The 20410-nt window shown below is 43.3% G+C and overlaps 1 protein-coding gene across 9 annotated transcripts in view; it reads right to left on the reverse strand.

The window, feature by feature from the left end:
- RYR3 (ryanodine receptor 3) overlaps window positions 1–20410 on the reverse strand; it is a 575944-nt gene that overhangs the window by 249156 nt on the left and 306378 nt on the right. For all 9 annotated transcript variants that reach the window (XM_069595972.1, XM_069595974.1, XM_069595971.1 and 6 more), the window contains exons 17-18: window positions 11370–11503; window positions 9035–9276 (exon numbers count right to left, since the gene is read on the reverse strand). In XM_069595972.1, the coding sequence (XP_069452073.1) occupies window positions 9035–9276; window positions 11370–11503 (376 nt within the window). The remainder of the gene's footprint in view (window positions 1–9034; window positions 9277–11369; window positions 11504–20410) is intronic.

Raw genomic sequence — 20410 nt, forward strand, 5'->3', positions numbered from 1 at the left:
ACCTGAGGAGGGTTTTAATGACTCCGGATGATTCTGAAGGGTCCTACCTCCACATTTAAACAATATGCTTGTTTTCCCAATTGCCTGTAATGAGGTGGCAAGGGGGTCGGGTAGGGGTGAGAGCAGTCTCGGAGCCACAGAAAGGGCTGAGTTCAAACACCCAGTCTTTATCTGCTGTGATTTCATTAAAAAATCAGCTTCTATGTCCACAAAATGGGGACAGTAATGCTCACAGTGATGCTGTCAAGAGGTTTTTAAAGTATGGTTATTATTCCCTAGAGAAGGAAATGGCAACTCACTCCAGTATTCTTGCTGGGATAATCCCATGGACAGTGGAGCTTGGTCGGTTACAGTCCATGGGGTTGCAAAGAATCAGACATGACTGAGTGACTGAGCACAGAAAATTATTATTCCCATGATTTTGACAAGACAATGACTTTTGTCCTGTGTATCTCTCCAGAGGCAGTTGCACATAGCAGTAAAGGGTGTTTCTAGAAGCAGGCTCCCTGGGCTTGAGTCCCGGTGCTGCTACTTACTGTGTGAGCTTGGGCTTACCTTTGCGGACACAGGTTCCTCATCCATCTAATGAAAATAAAAATGTCCTGGGGTTACTGTGAGTTTTGAATTAATTATTCCATGAGAGTAACTGGAAGAGCCTGACACAGTGCAACCTACAATAAATGGTATTTCTATTGCTCGTATAACTCCAGACACTTCCATTACTAGGTTAACAGAAGATAAGCTTACTAGCATATTGTTTGGATATTATGTCCTTTATACTATTAGGTAAAAACAACAGTACAGAGAATCATAGCATTGAGGACTGAGTCCAGGAAAGTGACTTGAAAACCAAGTTACTGAAAAATCAGTAAATCGCTATTGAAAGACCATGCTCTAAACAGGCACTTTCAAATACATTTAAAATGTTCTGGATGCTTTTGGCACAACCAACAGGAATGTGATGCTGTAGAAAGGAGAGGCAAATATGACATGGAGAGTTTTTTCTAAATCGCTTTAACTGCTTTGCCAGATATTAGGAACTCTGAGTAATCCTAGAGACCACCTATTGGGACAGGCTGGGAAGCCTTGTGGCTTCTGTAAGTCTCAAGAAAAATCCCTGACTTATAGGCTCAGGACCATTGGAAGGTCCCAGAGGGCTTTGAAAGGCCATTTCAAGCGTAGCATTTTTAAGATGAAGGAAAAAGCCACTTAATCACATGCCACACATCTTCAAATGAACCTAAGGATGTGTTACTGCAGGCTTTTATTTCTTCCGATGAGTCATGCAGACAAGTGGAAACACTGCCACGCAGCACTTCCATCGCCCCAGGCACCGCAGAGTTTGGTGTTGTAACGTACACACAAATACTCAGGCATGCGGAAACAGAGAAGATTCAAACACATCAAAACTGTGGTGTCCTACAGCTACTTCTTGAATCCTCTACATATCGCACTGTGGTTGGAAAAGTCCAAGTCACAGTGGGCTGTGTTTTGATAGATGAACCAATACCCTGGAGCTCATCCTAGTAGGGAGGCAGGTGCCCTGTCATCAAATTGTCCTGATGAGTCAGAAGTGCTAAGGAATCAGGAAAGAATTTTATTCCATTCATCTACTTTCTGTATCACTTTATCTCTTAAGAAGGTGAATTCCTTTGCTTATTCAAAATTTTCAAAGGGAAAATTTACAACAAGGGAAGAGGGGGTATGATTTCCTCCTATGAAATTGCTCCCTAACCAGTGATATATTATATGGCTGTGTATGTGTGTGTGTATATGTGTGTGCATGATCAGTCATGTCCAAGTTTTTGTGACCTGGGCTGTAGCCCGCCAGGCCCCTCTGTCCATGGAACTTCCCAGGCAAGAATACTGGATTGGGTTGCCATTTCCTACTCCAAGGGATCTTCCCAACCCAGGGGTTGAATCCCCATCTCTTGCATCTCCTGCATTGGCAGACAAATTCTTTATCACTGCACCACCTAGAAACCCTACTCTATAGGCTACTCTGAGCCAAATTCACCCCCAACTGCAGTTCTGAAAGGCTACATATGTAAAGGCTGTATCGGGAGAAGAAAGCGATGCCAGGACAAGGAAAGAGCCATTCTTCTGAAAGGATATTCACAGTGGCTGAGCTGACTCAGGAGTCTGTAGGGAGGGCTGGGCAGGGTTCAGATGGGGGATATTTGTACAGCTGATGATCGAAAGAAACTTCATAGGCTTTGGTGAAGACCTACAAAGGCTGCCCTCCTCCTACACAGAGGAAAAACTCATTCATATTTCCCAGGATGTCACTTTGAAACCTTCTTCCTTATTCAGCATGGAACCTGGGCTCTGTTTCCTCTCAGGATGGAGCTAATCTCATGGTCTCGAGGGAGATGCCCGGAACTCTGCACTTGGTCTCTATGATAGTTGACTTCATAGACAATAAAAGTAGGGAAGAGATATTTATTTTGCATTTAGTGTGTGTCAAGAACTTCGCATCCTTCATCTCATTTAAATTTCCTAAAAGTCTTATATCATCTTCATTTTATCTGAGGAAACCAAGTATCTGGGAGGTTAAGTAATTTGCCGGGTGTCAAAAAAACCAAGCAAGTGAAGAGCTGGGATTTAAACCCAGGCATCACTCCAAAGTCATGCTGCTGCTTCTTAAATTTCTCTATTGACAAAAGTATCAGGGGCTCTGCCATCCTTTCCAACTTCAGCAACATCCTTTGTGCTTTAATAAGTAGTAAAGTCCAACTCAAGGCTGTGGCTTAATTTATGCATATAGATAAGTTTAAAGGTAATAGACCACAACATAGTTCTGGAAGTTTTGGCCACAGCAATCAGAGCAGAAAAAGAAATAAAAGGAATCCACATTGGAAAAGAAGAAGTAAAACTCTCACTGTTTGCAGATGACATGATCCTCTACATGGAAAACCCTAAAGACTCCACCAGAAAATTACTAGAGCTCATCAATGAATATAGTAAAGTTGCAGGATATAAAATCAACACACAGAAATCCCTTGCATTCCTATACACTAATAATGAGAAAGTAGAAAAAGAAATTAAGGAAACAATTCCATTCACCATTGCAACGAAAAGAATAAAATACTTAGGAATATATCTACCTAAAGAAACTAAAGACCTATATATAGAAAACTATAAAACACTGATGAAAGAAATCAAAGAGGACACTAATAGATGGAGAAATATACCATGTTCATGGATTGGAAGAATCAATATAGTGAAAATGAGTATACTACCCAAAGCAATTTACAAATTCAATGCAATCCCTATCAAGCTACCAGCCACATTTTTCACAGAACTAGAACAAATAATTTCAAGATTTGTATGGAAATACAAAAAACCTCGAATAGCCAAAGCAATCTTGAGAAAGAAGAATGGAACTGGAGGAATCAACTTGCCTGACTTCAGGCTCTACTACAAAGCCACAGTCATCAAGACAGTATGGTACTGGCACAAAGACAGACATATAGATCAATGGAACAAAATAGAAAGCCCAGAGATAAATCCACACACATATGGACACCTTATCTTTGACAAAGGAGGCAAGAATATACAATGGAGTAAAGACAATCTCTTTAACAAGTGGTGCTGGGAAAACTGGTCAACCACTTGTAAAAGAATGAAACTAGATCACTTTGTAACACCGCACACAAAAATAAACTCAAAATGGATTAAAGATCTAAATGTAAGATCAGAAACTATAAAACTCCTAGAGGAGAACATAGGCAAAACACTCGCAGACATAAATCACAGCAGGATCCTCTATGATCCACCTCCCAGAATGCTGGAAATAAAAGCAAAAATAAACAAATGGGATCTAATTAAAATTAAAAGCTTCCGCACAACAAAGGAAAATATAAGCAAGGTGAAAAGACAGCTTTCTGAATGGGAGAAAATAATAGCTAATGAAGCAACTGACAAACAACTAATCTCAAAAATATACAAGCAACTTCTGCAGCTCAACTCCAGAAAAATAAACGACCCTATCAAAAAATGGGCCAAAGAACTAAATAGACATTTCTCCAAAGAAGACATACGGATGGCTAACAAACACATGAAAAGATGCTCAACATCACTCATTATTAGAGAAATGCAAATCAAAACCACAATGAGGTACCACTTCACACCAGTCAGAATGGCTGCGATCCAAAAATCTGCAAGCAATAAATGCTGGAGAAGGTGTGGAGAAAAGGGAACCCTCCTACACTGTTGGTGGGAATGCAAACTAGTACAGCCACTATGGAGAACAGTGTGGAGATTCCTTAAAAAATTGCAAATAGAACTACCTTATGACCCAGCAATCCCACTTCTGGGCATACACACCGAGGAAACCAGAATTGAAAGAGACACATGTACCCCAATGTTCATCGCAGCACTGTTTATAATAGCCAGGACATGGAAACAACCTAGATGTCCATCAGCAGATGAATGGATAAGAAAGCTGTGGTACATATACACAATGGAGTATTACTCAGCTGTAAAAAAGAATTCATTTGAATCAGTTCTGATGAGATGGATGAACCTGGAGCCGATTATACAGAGTGAAGTAAGCCAGAAAGAAAAACACCAATACAGTATACTAACACATATATATGGAATTTAGGAAGATGGCAATGACGACCCTGTATGCAAGACAGGGAAAGAGACACAGATGTGTATAACGGACTTTTGGACTCAGAGGGAGAGGGAGAGGGTGGGATGATTTGGGAGAATGCCATTCTAACATGTATACTATCATGTGAATTGAATCGCCAGTCTATGTCTGACGCAGGATGCAGCATGCTTGGGGCTGGTGCATGGGGATGACCCAGAAAGATGTTATGGGGAGGGAGGTGGGAGGGGGGTTCATGTTTGGGAATGCATGTAAGAATTAAAGATTTTAAAATGTAAAAAATAAAAAACTAAAAATAAAAAAATAAATAAATAAATAAATAAATAAATCAGCTGGGAAAAAAAAAAAAATAAAGGTAATAGACCATCCACGCTGTGGCAAACGGCATCATTTTGTTCTTTTTATGGCCGAGTAATATTCCATTGTATATATGTACTATATCTTTATCCATTTATCTGGCAATGGATATTTAAGTTGCTTCCATGCCCTGGACATTGTAAAATATGTGACTATGAACAGTGGGGTGCATGTATCTTTTTGAATTATAGCTTTCTATGGGAATATGCCCAGTAGTGGGATCACTAGGTCATATGGTAGTTCTAATTTTAGTTTTTTTAAGGAATCTCCATACTGTTTTCCCTAGTGACAGTACCAATTTACATTCCCATCAATAGTGTAGGAGGGTTCCCTTTTTTTCACACCCTTTTCAGTATTTATTGTTTGTGGATTTTTTGACGATGGCTACTCTGGTGTGAGGTGATACCTCACTGAAACTTTGACTTGCTTTTCCCTAATAACTGTGATGTTGAACATCTTTTCATTTGCCTTTTGGCCATTTGTTTGTCTTCTTTGGGATGTCATTGAGATATTCCACTCATCTTTTGATTGGATTATTCATTCTTTTGATATTGAGCTGAATAAGCTGTTTGTATATTTTGGAGATTAATCCCTTGTTGGTTGCTTCACTTGCAGACATTTCCCCATTCCTAGAGATTGTCACACTGAGCGAACTAAGTCAGACAGAGAAAGACAGATACATGATGTCACTCATAAGTGGAATCTTAAGAAAAAGGGTACTAATGAACTTGTTTACAAAACAGAAGTAGAGTCACGGATGTAGAAAACGAACTATGGTTACCAGGGGATTGGGGTGGGGAGAGATAAATTGGGAGATTGGGGTTGATATGTATACATTACTATATACAAAATAGATAGCTAATAAAATATGCAGTGTAGCACAGAGAATTCTACTCAGTACTCTGTAACAGTTTATATGGAAAAAGACTCTAAAAATAACCCAAGTGGATATATGTATAACTGACTCACTTCACTGTGCACTTAAAACTAACATAACGCTGTAAATCAACTATACTCCAATAAGAAATACAGGCAGTGGACCTGGACATTTACATCTCAAGAAAGGAAGAAGAACGGTCAGACCAGCATCCACCATTTCTCCCTCGCCACCCTCTATTCTCTCCTGTAGTAAGTTGGAGCATCACTTCCACTCCATTTCTACATCAACTATTACCTTTTCATCAGACAGTCCAAAATTCACTGCTGTCCTGGTGGAGTCATTAACAGAAACCTTATTTCTTCCACTGGTGCGCACGCTGACATATTTACCTGTTTTGTCTTCTGTAAGATAAATGTTATCTGGGCGCAAGCTGGAGAATTCAGGATGATGCCCAAACCCAAGGAAGCTTTGTGTTTTAGTGAGCATAAAAGAAGCCAATTTTTGGATGCTGGTTTCTTGACATCTCACCAGATGCTAAACATTGAGTGATGAAGATCCCCAAAGTGCTCCTAGGTGAAGTTATATTACTATTGGGTAATATTCACCTGGCTTTCTGGTCTTGAGTGGATAAGAAGGAAAAAAGGAGCATTGTACATTCCTGGAATGATACACAATAGGATGGATTGATCCTACAATATGATGGATGTCCAGGTTCTGAAATGCACTGATAGCAGTGCTTTCTGGATGTGCAATGAGTGGGTTCTCTGCCTCCTGACTCACTGATGCATTTATTTTGCAAATTTTTATAAAGGGATATGTCAAGTGCCCCATGGAGGGCTGTGAAATCTGGAAAAGATGGAATAAATGTTTTCTTTTGAGAATGGCTGCTTTTCCTTTGAAACTAGGGGCCAATTTGCTCCATCCAAGGGTCTTGGTGGACTTCATATTGCCTCAGTCAATCCAGAGTTCTCCATAAGTGCAGCCCAGGATCCAGAGAGGGATTCATTACCTCTGCACCACCTGGGACGCCATCTGCCAATGTAGGAGGCGCAAGAGATGCAGATTCGATCCCTGGGTCAGGAAGATCCCCTGGAGTAGGAAACGGCAACCCACTCCAGTATTCTTGCCTGAAGAATTCCATGGACAGAGGAGCCTGATGGGCTATAGTCCATGTGACTGCAAAGAGTCGGACACAACTGAGCGCATACGCCTGGGATCCAGAGAATATGCATGGGTCGTGGTGAAGAAAGGGCAGGAACTGAGCAGCAACCAGCAGGCAGTGGGCAATGCTTTTCTCTCCTCAGCCCCACTCATCCCCCTACAGGTTCAATTTTACTAAACTCAGGAGCTGTAGGTATATGAGAAGAGTCATTCATTCTTTTCAAATCACTTCCCCAGAGATAACTTTCCGAGATCCTTATGCCATCTGATGATAACCTAAGCTAAAGGTTACTACAACTGTATGACCACAGAAAAAATGGCTCTACAGTGGGGCTCTGAGAATCCAGAGAAGACCCACCTTCACTCCTCATGAAACGGAACCAGGGAAAGTTAAACTGGGAGGATAAGAGAACAAGACATTCACTTCACTCTATCATCCTGCCATTTTGTACCCACTTTTGTGTGCAACACACTGTCCCCTGGGATACACAAAACACAGAATCAGGCAATTCCTTCTTATAAATGATCCCAGATACATACATAAACAAACACATTTGCACCATTCCTAAGAGGTAAAAAATGTTTATACTGAATATCAAATAGCACAAAGATTAAAAAATATTGATCAGTTGAAAGTAAAAATCAACTGTAAGAACATGTCACTAGGACCTGAGCTATTGGTTTTAGCTGGAAGCTAAAGGAAGGAGGAAAATGTGATGGATTTTGTAGTTCTCAGTTACAGAAGAAAATACATAGGTCTGCCTTGTACATACAAACTTTTCCCTGGTACTGGATTTAAGGAAGATTGTATGTCCTGGTTCCTTATGTAAGAGGCACACAGCACAATGCTTACCATAGAATTTCTATAAGGGACACAATAGCCCCAGTTCCAGTTTTGCAAAAGATACAGATAAGACAAGCTGTAGATAGGAGAGGGGAGGGGTAGAGCCTCTGCTGTGGATAAAAGTTTGAGGGTTAGTCTTACATTTCCACCCATTCAGAAGCCAAATCACTCCTCCACAGGCAACCCCCGCGGACATTTCTGGGGAAAGCATAAATGTATATCTAAAAGGGAAGTTTTGAAATCTTTGAAGAGATTAGCAACTACCGTGTGTCAGGTACAGATCCAGACACCTTATAGAGTGTATTACAACGCAACATGTTACAACCACAAGATGACAGGCTTGTAGTCAGATATGGAGCCTTCTCTGTGTGACTGCGAATAAGTTAACTAAACATCTTTGTGTTCAGTTTCCATGTCTGTAGTATGAGATCAATATTATCCACTGTAGGGGGTCATTGTAAGGATAAAATGAAAGAAAAAATGTACAAAAGATATGCAGCTTACTGCAAAGTCAATAAATGCTCAGTCTTTTTCTCCTTTCCTGTTTGCCCATGTAACCTCGACAAATCCATGCAATTAGGATTGTAAAGAAGCAGACACTGAGCTTGAGAAAAGTTAAGGGATCTGTACTAGATGCTGTAACTGAAGTACAGACTCGTGGTTTAAAAGAGGACAGTCTCAGGCTTCTCTGGTGGCCTAGTGGTAAAGAATCCACCTGTCAGTGTAGGAGACATGGGTACGCTCGCTGGTCCGGGAAGATCCCATAGGCCTGGGAGCAACTTGGCCTGTGTGCCACGACTACTGAGGCTGTGCTCTAGAGCCTGGGAACTGCAACTACTGAGCCTTAGTGCCACAACTAAGCTGCGGAAGCACATGCACCCTACAGCCTGTGATCTGCAGAAGACAAGCCACCACAGTGAGAAGCCTGTGCACCAGGAGAGTAGCCCCCACTTGTCACACAGCTGGAGAAAAGCCCATGCAGCAATGAAGACCCAGCACAGCCAACAAACCATAAAATCATATATACAAAAAAAGCAGGGCAGTCTCATTTCAGATGTGATGCACTTCCTACTTAACCATCTCCTTCGTTGAGACTTGAGTCTGTATCGTTTCAACAAGAAGTAACCATTTCCATCTGAACAATCAGGGGCCGAAGCTCCGGCAAGGTACTCACCTGACCAGAGGTGAAGTCCATCAAAGCCATAGGAGTATAGGTCATCACCAACACCATTGCCTCCCCATCCTTCTCCACCTCCGGGGTAAGGAGCGTAGCCAGAGGAAGAGGCCCAGCCCACCCGCAGATGCGTGGGCTCTGCTGTGAGGAAGGGGTCCACCTGGTCGATGATAAGCTCGAAGTACCACTTCTTGTACTGTGCTGAGCCTTCAGCAACTCCCAGGAAGATGTTTGGCCGAATACTGAAATTAAACAGGAGACAGGTGGCGCCTACAGACTCTTAAGAAATAGGAAAGCAAACTGAACCAGACCATAGGAGGCATGGGCCCAATTAAACCCAAAAGTGAAAGTGAAGTTGCTCAGTCATGTCTGACTCTTTGCGACCCTGTGGACTATAGCCCACCAGGATCCTCTGTCCATGGGATTCTCCAGGCAAGAATATTGGAGTGGGTTGCCATTCCCTTCTCCAGGGCATCTTCACAATCTTCACATCTCTTGCATTGAAGGTGGATTCTTTATGGTCTGAGCCACCAGGAAAGCCCAATTAAACTGAGAGCAAGAGCAATTTCATGATTTTTCTCTTGTTCTAAAGCAGAATAATCTTCAAGCCTCCAACACTTGATCAAGTTCTTAGTGGGAGATGTCAGGACAACATTAATTCCATTATAAACTATAAAAGATATATCTTCCAATATTCAAGGCTACACACATTTATTGAGTGCCAACCATAAGTAAAGATGCTGAAAACATCATGTAGAGTTGTATGATTGCAAACTCCTCTTTCTGTAAGTGTAAGAAATGACTTATTCAGGTTCTGGTAAATTGGTTTAAGCTTTTCCCCATCGGCATTAATAATAATGGCCTCTTAAAAGCATTAAGAAGTCACCATTAGAAATAATCCAGACAAATACTGCATGGTATCACTTACACATGGAATCTGAAAAAAATAGTCCGACTCCTAGAAAGAGAGAAGTGAAAAGTAGTTCTGGAGAGTAGGGGCAGAGGGATAGCGAGAAGTTGGTAAAAGGGCACAAACTTTCACTTATTAGACGAGAAAAGCCTGAGGATATAACATGGTGACTTTGTTGATAATGGGCTTCCCCTCGTGGCTCAGTGGGTAAAGAATCCTCCTGCAATGCAGGAGATGCAGGTTCAACCCCTGGGTTGGGAAGATCCCCTGGAAGAGGGCACAGCAACCTACTCCAGTATTCTTGCCTGGAGAATCCTCATGGATGGAGGAGACTGGTGGGCTAAAGTTCATGGGGTCACATGGGGACATGACTGAAGTGACGGAGCATGCATGCACACACAGTTGATAACACTGTATTATAAAACCGAAATTCACATCTTCTCATTTAAAAATGGTAAATGTGTGAAGTGATGGAAGTGTTAATTAACTAGGGGAGAGAGAATCCTTTCATAATGTTTATATGTGTTGAATCATCACATTGTATACTTTACATGGCTTACACTTTTGTTTGTTAATTATACCTCAATAAAGCTGAAAAAAATTCAACCTCTATGACAAAAAAGGTGGGGGGCAGATACATCAGTATTAGGCAATCTTGTTAAGAAATAGAGATTCTAGTGTATCCAGAAGAAAAATGGTTAAAAGCTTGGGACAAACCACTTGGAGTTGTTCTTCTTGGAATCCTACTCTTAGAGGTCCACTGTCCTGGGATAATACCGTGTCCATTTTGGGTGGGCAAGGGACGAACCATACTGATACCTAGAAGAAAGCCTGTGTGGTGTCTACAGACCTGAACCTGCTCTGCACTTTGGAGGGGACATTATTTTCTCTTGTTGCAGAGTAGGGAGGGAGCCCAGGTGGAGAGCTGCTGAAGTTGCTCCCTAGTCCAGGTCCAGGGAGTTCATGACCCCCAGGGTTCTTCATGAGACCATTCTGGCCTTCACAGATGGCCCTGGGGGTAAATGGCCAAGTGCCAGAGGATAAAAGAAACCATGGTCTCAACATGGGACATCCACTCTATCAAAAGAGTTTTAGAAAAAAATGTTGGTACATCAGAATAAAATATGTTATGAAGAAGGTATAAGATATGCATTCATGTTTAAAATAAAACATGGTAGATCACTCCCTTAGGCCAAATTCTTGAGTCCTCAGGTGATATATTTACTCCATGGGGAGAAGTTTGAGAAATGCAGCTGAAGGGGTTGAAGTACAAGGCCCTAAAAGATGTGCACATTTGCTGGTCTTATCTTATGTGGTCACATCAGAATGGAGATGATGGGTAGGTGGCTTTGGAGTTGAGATCAGCACTCTTCCTTTCCTTTCTGGGGACAAGATGGGCATGTGCAATGATGGTGGTGGTCTTACCTTGTTACGTCATTAATCAGCCGTGTCTGCAGGAGCAGGTTTCTCCGGGGCAGCAAGTTGTCACAGATGAGATTCTGGTTGGCTCTCACTGCGACCCCATCGCAGAGACAGAGGGAACACAGAACATCCAGAACCTGCAGCAGGACACACCCCAGCCGACCTTAGGACCTGAGGGGGGTGCCTAGTGGGCAGGACCTGATGACCACAGCATAGGAAGGAAGCCCGCCTCACCAAGGTAAGGGCCAGGTGACAGGTGTGAGCACCTGTTCAGAGTCAAGGAAGCCACACCTGCCTCACCGGACATGAGTGAGTGATGCCCAGGCGCCTGCTGCCCCTTGGGGAAATGATGTTGGGTTCCCTTCTAGCTACTCTGCCCTAGTCTTATGACCCCTCCCTCCAAACTAGGCACACCACCTGTGGTCACTGTTCTCTTAAAGTGGGTAAAAGTCTGAGCTCTGAAGATAGCCTGTCTAGGTTTCTTTTCCAGCCAGGTCCAGGACTAGGGTGAGGTGAGGCAACAACTTCCTCTCAGGGTAGGTGCTGGAAGGGCCCCCATGGACCTCAAGCTGAAGCACGTGCTCCTGCCTGGCCTTGGGGGCACTTTGCACAAGGTCAGCAGGCACTCACACAGGGCTTCCTGAAAGACACTCAGATTTCCATCTGGCTAAGGTCCCTTGCTTGTGGCAGGCTTGGGATCCTTACATGGGTGGGATAGAGGGGACAATAGGGCAGATTCCGAATGCTGGTCTTCTCCTATGATACCATGAAAGCTCACTAAGATATCCCTATCTTCCTAGAAATCCCTATTCAGAAACGTTTCACCTGCTTTTTTTCCCCTGAAGAGTGAGAATAAACCATAAGAGCGAGCAAACCAGGCAGACCCTGAATCTATCAGACCCACCACGAGCTGTTCCTAAACCACCTCATATGCCAGCTGCCAGGAAGTGGGAACAGCCCCTGGCCACCTCTCCCAAGCACTGGCCTGCCTGCTCAGTTTCCTTGCGCTGAATCCTCATTCATCCATATTTCATGTTCCTGGCGTGGCAGAGCCAGAGAAGGCAATGGCACCCCACTCCAGTACTCTTGCCTGGAAAATCCCATGGACAGAGGAGCCTGGTGGGCTGCAGTCCATGGGGTCGCAAAGAGTCGGACATGACTGAGTGACTTCACTTTCACTTTTCACTTTCATGCATTGGAGAAGGAAATGGCAACCCACTCCAGTGTTCTTGCCTGGAGAATCCCAGGGACAGAGGAGCCTGGTAGGAGGCCATCTATGGGGTCGCACAGAGTTGGACACGACTGAAGTGACTTAGCAGCAGTAGCAGCAGCGTAGCAGAGCAAACATGCAGGGCCAGGCACTGCTCCTCCCTCTCTCCCCCAGGGGGAGGAGTGTGCGAACGGCAGGGGATGAATAACAGCCAGGACCGTGGCAGGCTACGCTGACAAGGAGGGGGCAGCCCCAGTTCAGTCTTCAGTGGCCACCGAAGACTCCATGCTTAGTGGGGTTGGATGGCTTCATGTTGTTGATGGGGTTTGTATCCATAATTCTCACAAACCAGTTTTCTACCTGGCTCCCTGAACGTCAACTCCATTCCAAATAAATACAGAGCACATTAATGGGACAAGCAGAAAAGCACTGCAAAGGCAGTTTTATGGAGGACTCTCACTATTACCACTCCATGAAACATATGACCGTGGCACTGGAAACCCAGAGGATAATTTGTTCCTCTAAGAAAAGAGCCCATAGATGGCCAGGAAATTAAATACTTATCATCCAGCCTAGCACACATTTTCATCTGTTTTGCCTTGAAGTGACGGCTGTAGGAGCCTTACTGTCACAGCCGGAAGGAAAGTAGAGCTTAATCCACATACAATAGGATCAGTGAGGAGAAAAAAAGCCTCTGAAAAGCACACAGCCTAATGGAATAGTACATCACCTACAAATAAACGATGCTGTAAAGAATGTGCTGACAGCGTTCAGGCTTTATTTTACCAGGCGTTTCTTGGGGTCATGTACCCCAACATTCACTGCAGCGCTGTTTACAATAGCCAGGATGTGGATGCAACCTAGGTGTCCATCAACAGATGAATGGATAAAGAAGATGTGACGTGCACGCACACACGCACGCGTGCACACACACGCGCTCACACACAATGGAATACTACTCAGCCATAAAAAGAACGAGACGTTGCCATTTGCAATGGACAGAGATTGTCATACTGAGTGAAGTTAAGTCAGACAGAGAAAGACAAATATCATATGATATCACATATCCATGGAATCTAATTTTAAAATAATATAAATGAACTTATTTACAAAAGAGAAATAGACTCAGATTTCAAAAACAAACATCAATACCAAAGGAGAAACGTTGTATGGGGAGGATAAATTTGAAACTGGGGATTAACACACGTACAGTATTGTATATAAAACAGACAACCAACAAGGACCTACTGTATAGCACAGGGAACTCTACTCAATATTCTGTAACAAACCATGTGTGAAAAGAATTTGAAAAAGAATCAATATATGTATAACTGAATCACTTTTGCTGTACAACTGAAACTAACACAACATTGTAAATCAACTATATCCCAATAAATTTTTCTTGGAAAGTGAAGGGCATGTAGATGGGTCAGTCCACCCTGGGGAAATGCAGACACAGTCCTTAGGGGTCATCTGTACTTCCTGATGGAGAGGAAGCATCTCAGTGACCTCTGGGGTGCTTGTTGGCTGTGGCAGGTACTTCCCAGTGGTCACCAGACTCTACCTCCTTCTCGTCCTAGGCACAGAGGCTACACTTCCCAGACACACTTGCAGTGCTGTGGAGTCATGTGACTGAGTTCCGGCCAGCGGAAAGTGGGTGGATGTGATGTGCACTGCTTTCAGGCCTGGCCCCTATACTCTCCCTTTCCAGCGGGATGTGGAGATCCAAGGGTCTCCTTACTCCAAGTGAGATCCTGGAGCACTGGAATCACGTGGGAACTTGCCAGAAATACAGATGCTCAGACTTACCCCCAGAAACCTATCAGATCACAGCCTTCAGTTTAACACAATTCCCAAGAGATTTACAAACACATAAAATCTGTGAAGTCCTGTCCTGGGGGACAGTGAGGCTGCTAGATGGAAGAAAAGTGTGTCTCTGAATGACCACACAGCATGGAGCCTTCCCACTGGCCGGCCTGATACAGTGACTTCACTGTGGGAATCTGGGGTTATCTGTCTTGGAATTAGGCTTCTCTAATCTAACAGAAGCAGAAGATATTAAGCAGAGGTGGCAAGAATACACTGAAGAACTCTACAAAAAAGAGCTTCACAACCCAGATAATCACGATGGTGTGATCACTCACCTAGAACCAGACATCCTGGAATGTGAAGTCAAGCGGACCTTAGAAAGCATCACTACGAACAAAGCTAATGGAGGTGATGGAATTCCAGTTGAGCTATTTCAAATCCTGAAAGATGATGCTGTGAAAGTGCTGCACTCAATATGCCAGCAAATTTGGAAAACACAATGGTCACAGGACTGGAAAAGGTCAGTTTTCATTCCAGTCCCAAAGAAAGGCAATGCCAAAGAATGCTCAAACTACTGTACAATTGCAGTCATCTCACACGCTAGTACAGTAATGCTCAAAATTCTCCAAGCCAGGCTTCAGTAATATGTGAACTGTGAACTTCCAGATGTTCAAGCTGGTTTTAGAAAAGGCAGAGGAACCAGAGATCAAATTGCCAACATCCGCTGGATCATCAAAAGAGCAAGAGAGTTCCAGAAAAACATCTATTTCTGCTTTATTGACTATGCCAAAGCCTTTGACTGTGTGGATCACAATAAACTGTGGAAAATTCTGACAGAGATCTCGAGAATACCAGACCACCTGACCTGCCTCTTGAGAAACCTGTATGCAGGTCAGGAAGCAACAGTTAGAACTGGACATGGAACAACAGACTGGTTCCAAATAGGAAAAGGAGTATGTCAAGGCTGTATATTGTCACCCTGCAGAGTACATCATGAGAAACGCTGGGCTGGAAGAAGCACAAGCTGGAATCAAGATTGCTGGGAGAAATATCAATCACCTCAGATATGCAGATGACACCACCCTTATGGCAGAAAGTGAAGAGGAACTAAAAAGCCTCTTGATGAAAGTGAAAGAGGAGAGTGAAAAAGTTGGCCTAAAGCTCAACATTCAGAAAACGAAGATCATGGCATCTGGTCCCATCACTTCATGGGAAATAGATGGGGAAACAGTGGAAACAGTGTCAGACTTTATTTGTCTGGGCTCCAAAGTCACTGCAAATGGTGATTGCAGCCATGTAATTAAAAGACACTTACTCCTTGGAAGAAATAGATAGCATATTCAAAAGCAAAGATATTACTTTGCCAACAAAGGTCAGTCTAGCCAAGGCTACGGTTTTTCTAGTGGTCATGTATAGATGTGAGAATTGGACTGTGAAGAAGGCTGAGCAGCGAAGAATTGATGCTTTTGAAGTGTGGTGTTGGAGAAGACTCTTGAGAGTCCTTTGGACTGCAAGGAGATCCAACCAGTCCATTGTGAAGGAGATCAGTCCTGGGTGTTCACTGGAAGGACTGATGCTAAAGCTGAAACTCTAATTCTTTGGCCATCTCATGCGAAGAGTTGACTCATTGGAAAAGACCCTGATGCTGGGAGAGATTGGGGGCCGGAGGAGAAGGGGATGACAGAGGATGATATGGCTGGATGGCATCACGGACTCGATGGACTTGAGTTTGAGTGAACTCCGGTAGTTGGTGATGGACAGGGAGGCCTGGTGTGCTGCGATTCATGGGGTCACAAAGAGTCTGACACGACTGAGTGATTGAACTGAACTGAACTGAATCTAGACACTGGTCCAGCTTGAGAATTTCCCTGGCCCACTCTGTGAAATTCATCTGCTGCTTAATTGTAAAACCATTTTCACCATTGACACCACATTTCATCCAAGATCTTTCCTTGCGCATTTAATCTCTATTAGTCACCACTCCAAACACAGGCTCATGTGGGAATTCTGATTTAAAATTAAGAAAGAGGCACTGCACATCCATGGAAATAGCGTTTGGCTCTTGCATTTTGTCCTCAGCTTTCTATTAAAATAGCTTTATTTTTTAAAATACAAAAGGTACTTAATTTGCTGAATTTTATGTCATATTCTATACTTGATAAATGAGTGCTTTCTCCCTGGTGAACAGATTCTGTTCTCCCTGTGGATGTGTGAACTGAATGGTTGGGAGCACTTCTATCTTGCCTTGACTTCCTGGGAACTCAGGTGATTTTGTGGCGCTATTACAGCAAATCTGTGGGAGTTAATGGTTTCCTTGCCTTTGTACTCTTTTGTGCCATGCCCACCCCACATACCTATTAGGGCTAACATCTCAGTTCTGATTTATACTTTCTCAGGACCAATGATGCGACTATTTTACTATATGTATTTTTTTCTCACAGGTGGCTCCAAATCTGTGTGAAACAAAGAATATAAAAAAAATTCATCTGTGATAACATTGAGCAGGTGTGAAGTATGTTAGGTTGCAGGGAGAAGGGCATACTTCATCTTTATTATTAGATACTTACTTCATGTAAACACTAGAAGGTTACTGTCAGAATACTCAACAGTTGTCCTTTTTACTCAATAAAATTGGTGCCACCAACATAGTAAGTGCGTCTCATGCTATGAACAGCCATCTGTTGGATGAGATGAGATTTGGGTGCATTTGTGAGCTTCCATCCATTCAAGATGAGACAAGAGGAGATGGTGGTTCTACTCATCCATTCCTTTTTAAATCACATCCTCAAGAACATGAATTAGATGCCTGCTGTGTGTAACAATGTGAGCTGGGCACTATGGGGATCACAAGGTCCCTGCTGTGAAGGAAACTTGGTCTCTGAGAGAAATAAACACATAATATACCTGCAAGGAAAGGCAGAGTGGAAACACCATGGAACAAAGTGCATGGTGCACAGGGGAGGAGAGGAGATCACATCCAGCTGGGATTCAGAAAAAGATCCATGGGGAGGGTGGCATCTGAACTGTTCTGAAGGCAAACAGAATTTTGATGGGATCTGGAAAAGTGGAAGGTGAGGAGATGCTGAGGATGAGTAAGCCTTGTCACTTGTGAGGTCAGGGGGTAGAGTTCATTCAGAAACTGGGGCAGCACACTCCACTTCTGTCCTTTTTACCCCAAAGATTGTGCTTTCTCTCTAACTTTTGGACCTAAATTTGATCATGCTTTAGATGACTGGCAACACTTTTCACAGCCAGTATAGAGCTGAGAACTAAAATACTACTTGCCATATCAGTAAACAAAGAATGTCACAGCCATTACATTATAGCTACTACAATGGTGAGCCCGAGGCAGCTCAGAAAGGAAGCAAAGAATGCCTTTCCTTTCTAAACATGAATGGAGGACGCGCCGTACAGTAAGGGGTTTCTCAAACCCACCGTATCTATAAACCTTTAACAAAAAATATCATGGTCTTGAAGACCACCGTCATGGACCCACAGGAACTCTCAAATTCCAGTCTGAGAAACACTAACTTACTACACGAAAATGGTTTCTGATTGTGAATTTTTTTATGTGAAGACTTTTATATTTATACAATAAAAAAAAAAACTGGAACACAAAATTAAACATAGTCTCATAGAACATGCCAGACTACAGCTTGAGAAACACTGGAAAGAACATTGAACTTAGTGATGGAGACCTAAATTTTGGTCCTGGTTTGTCTGGCAACCTTAGTTAATATTTTAAGGTGTCGTATACACTGGCCTTGTTTTTGCCTCAAGTGGAAACAATACTTCATGGAATAATAACAAGGAAGAAAGAAAATGCATGCGAACACTGAGCATAGCACCTGGTATTTGTCAGACGCAAAATAAAAGTACACTATCATTATCATCATGATGCGTTTTTGGAGGCGTTGTGAGGTGCCCTGGGCTCTAAAATTCTATGTATTTTGAATTACTATCTTCACGGAAACCTAAGTGAACAGGTCAGAGATGTCTGGACACCTGGAACTATGGAAAACAGAGCAGCCTGGATAGGAGAACATTGCTTTGGCATTTTCCAAGTTAAGATACAATGCTGCCATGGAAGTCTAGTCTGCACCCAGCACATTCTTTGCCAAGCTACCACAAATATCCCTGGTAATGATCTGAGACTAGGTTTCCCTTGAAAACAAAAGTCATGTACATGAATAACTTTAATGGGGGAACTGAGTTCATGACAAGCCAGCCCCCATTCAAAAAACCCACCAGAAAACAAAAAAATGGGACATCCTAGAAGAGATTATTTTTGTACCACGATCACATTGCCTCAGCTTTGACATCATTGCCCAGAACTTCTCAGTCTGGAAGTTATAAGAGTACTATGCTAGTACACTCAGGTAACAGGTCAGGCATTGATTCCTAGCAGAGAAATAAAGCTACCTAGGCCTCAGTCCCTAGGCATTGAGAGTTCCTCAGACAGCAAGGAGATCAAACTAGTTAGTCCGAAAGGAAACCAACTCTGAATATTCATGAGAAGGACTGGTGTTGAAGCTGAAGCTCCAACACTTTGGCCACCTGATGCGAAGAGTCAATTCATTAGAAAAGACCCTGATGCTGGGAAAGATTGAAGGCAGGAGAAGAAGAGGTGACGGGATATGATGGTTGGATAGCATCATCACCTCAATGGACGTGAGTTTGAGCATACGCCAGGAGAGAGTGAAGGACAGGGAAGCCTGGCATGCTGCAGTCCACGGGGTCACAAAGAGTCAGATACAACTAAGAGGCTGAACAGCAACAACAACAACAGGTTTCAGTATTCTCAACCGTGGAATACTCATACCGTGGTCAGAACAGTAATCAGCTGCCATTACTGACTGGCCATCCAGTAAGGGCTTGTAGCTTTCGGCTGAAAGAAGCCATCGCAAAGTTCGTTACCTACTAAGTGTGTTCTGCAGTGTGATCACAAAGCAGCCCCAGAAGCAGTGAAAGGAGAGCAGCTTTGCTTTCTACGAGCTCCTCTTGACTTCTGCCCATGGCTCCTGACTCAGGCCATGGGTTACTCGGGTGCTTATCAATTACTCTTATTACACTTTGCAGATGGGAAGGGGCATGTTCGGACATAGTGAAGCTGGGCTGAGGCAGGAGCCTCATGCCTGCTTTTGATTTACCACATTTGGGAAAGCAATTACCAACCCCACATATTTCTTTCGTTTTTCGCCAAGCAATTTCATAGATGCTAAGGCCCGTGGCTTGTTTGTTTCCTAAGGATGATACATATCATCTGAGCAGTGCTGCAGAGGCTTGTTCTCCTGGACCCCCCACTCCAAGACGTGTCTCGGATGTGCAGTGCCCCCAGCTGAGGGTGAGCAGAGAGGGCCAGTGACCAAGCTGGGTTCTCTCCACTCTGCCTGAGCCCAGCTGCTGTCCCTCACATCCAAATATGCCACCTGATCTTGAAGTGCTCCTCTTCAGCCTTGTAGTACCTGCCTGCTCACTAATGAGTTGGTAAGATATCCCCTTCCATGTACTGGGCAGATATCAATGGGTCAGGATAAGACATATTTTTAATAGACTTTCCTGAGATCATGCTTCCCTGGTAGCTCAGATGGTTTAGAATTTGCCTGCAATGTGGGAGACCCAGGTTTGATCCCTGGGTTGGGAAGATCCCCTGGAGATGGAAATGGCAACCCACTCCAGTATTCTTGCCTGGAAAATTCCATGGACAGAGGAGCCTGGAGGGGTACAGTCTATAGGGTCAGAAAGAGTCGGACATGACTGAGAAAACACTAATCCCCAGAGATCATGGTGTCTTAGAAATATAATTCCATACAAATAGAGAAATTAGAACTTTAAGAGACCATTAAAAAAAAAAAACTTGACCCAGAATTCTGCCTTCGTAAGCGAGGTGGTGTTATCTTCATTTTACAGCTGAAATGATGGGGGCTCAAGGTCATGCAACTGTTTCCTCTTAGGGAAGAGCCCCACTGCTTGCTCCCTCTGGCTTGTTCATGAAAAGCCCATTTTTTTCCACCTGCTTTGACTC

This window comes from Ovis canadensis, chromosome 7 (assembly GCF_042477335.2).
Source record: "Ovis canadensis isolate MfBH-ARS-UI-01 breed Bighorn chromosome 7, ARS-UI_OviCan_v2, whole genome shotgun sequence".
NCBI lineage: Eukaryota > Metazoa > Chordata > Mammalia > Artiodactyla > Bovidae > Ovis > Ovis canadensis.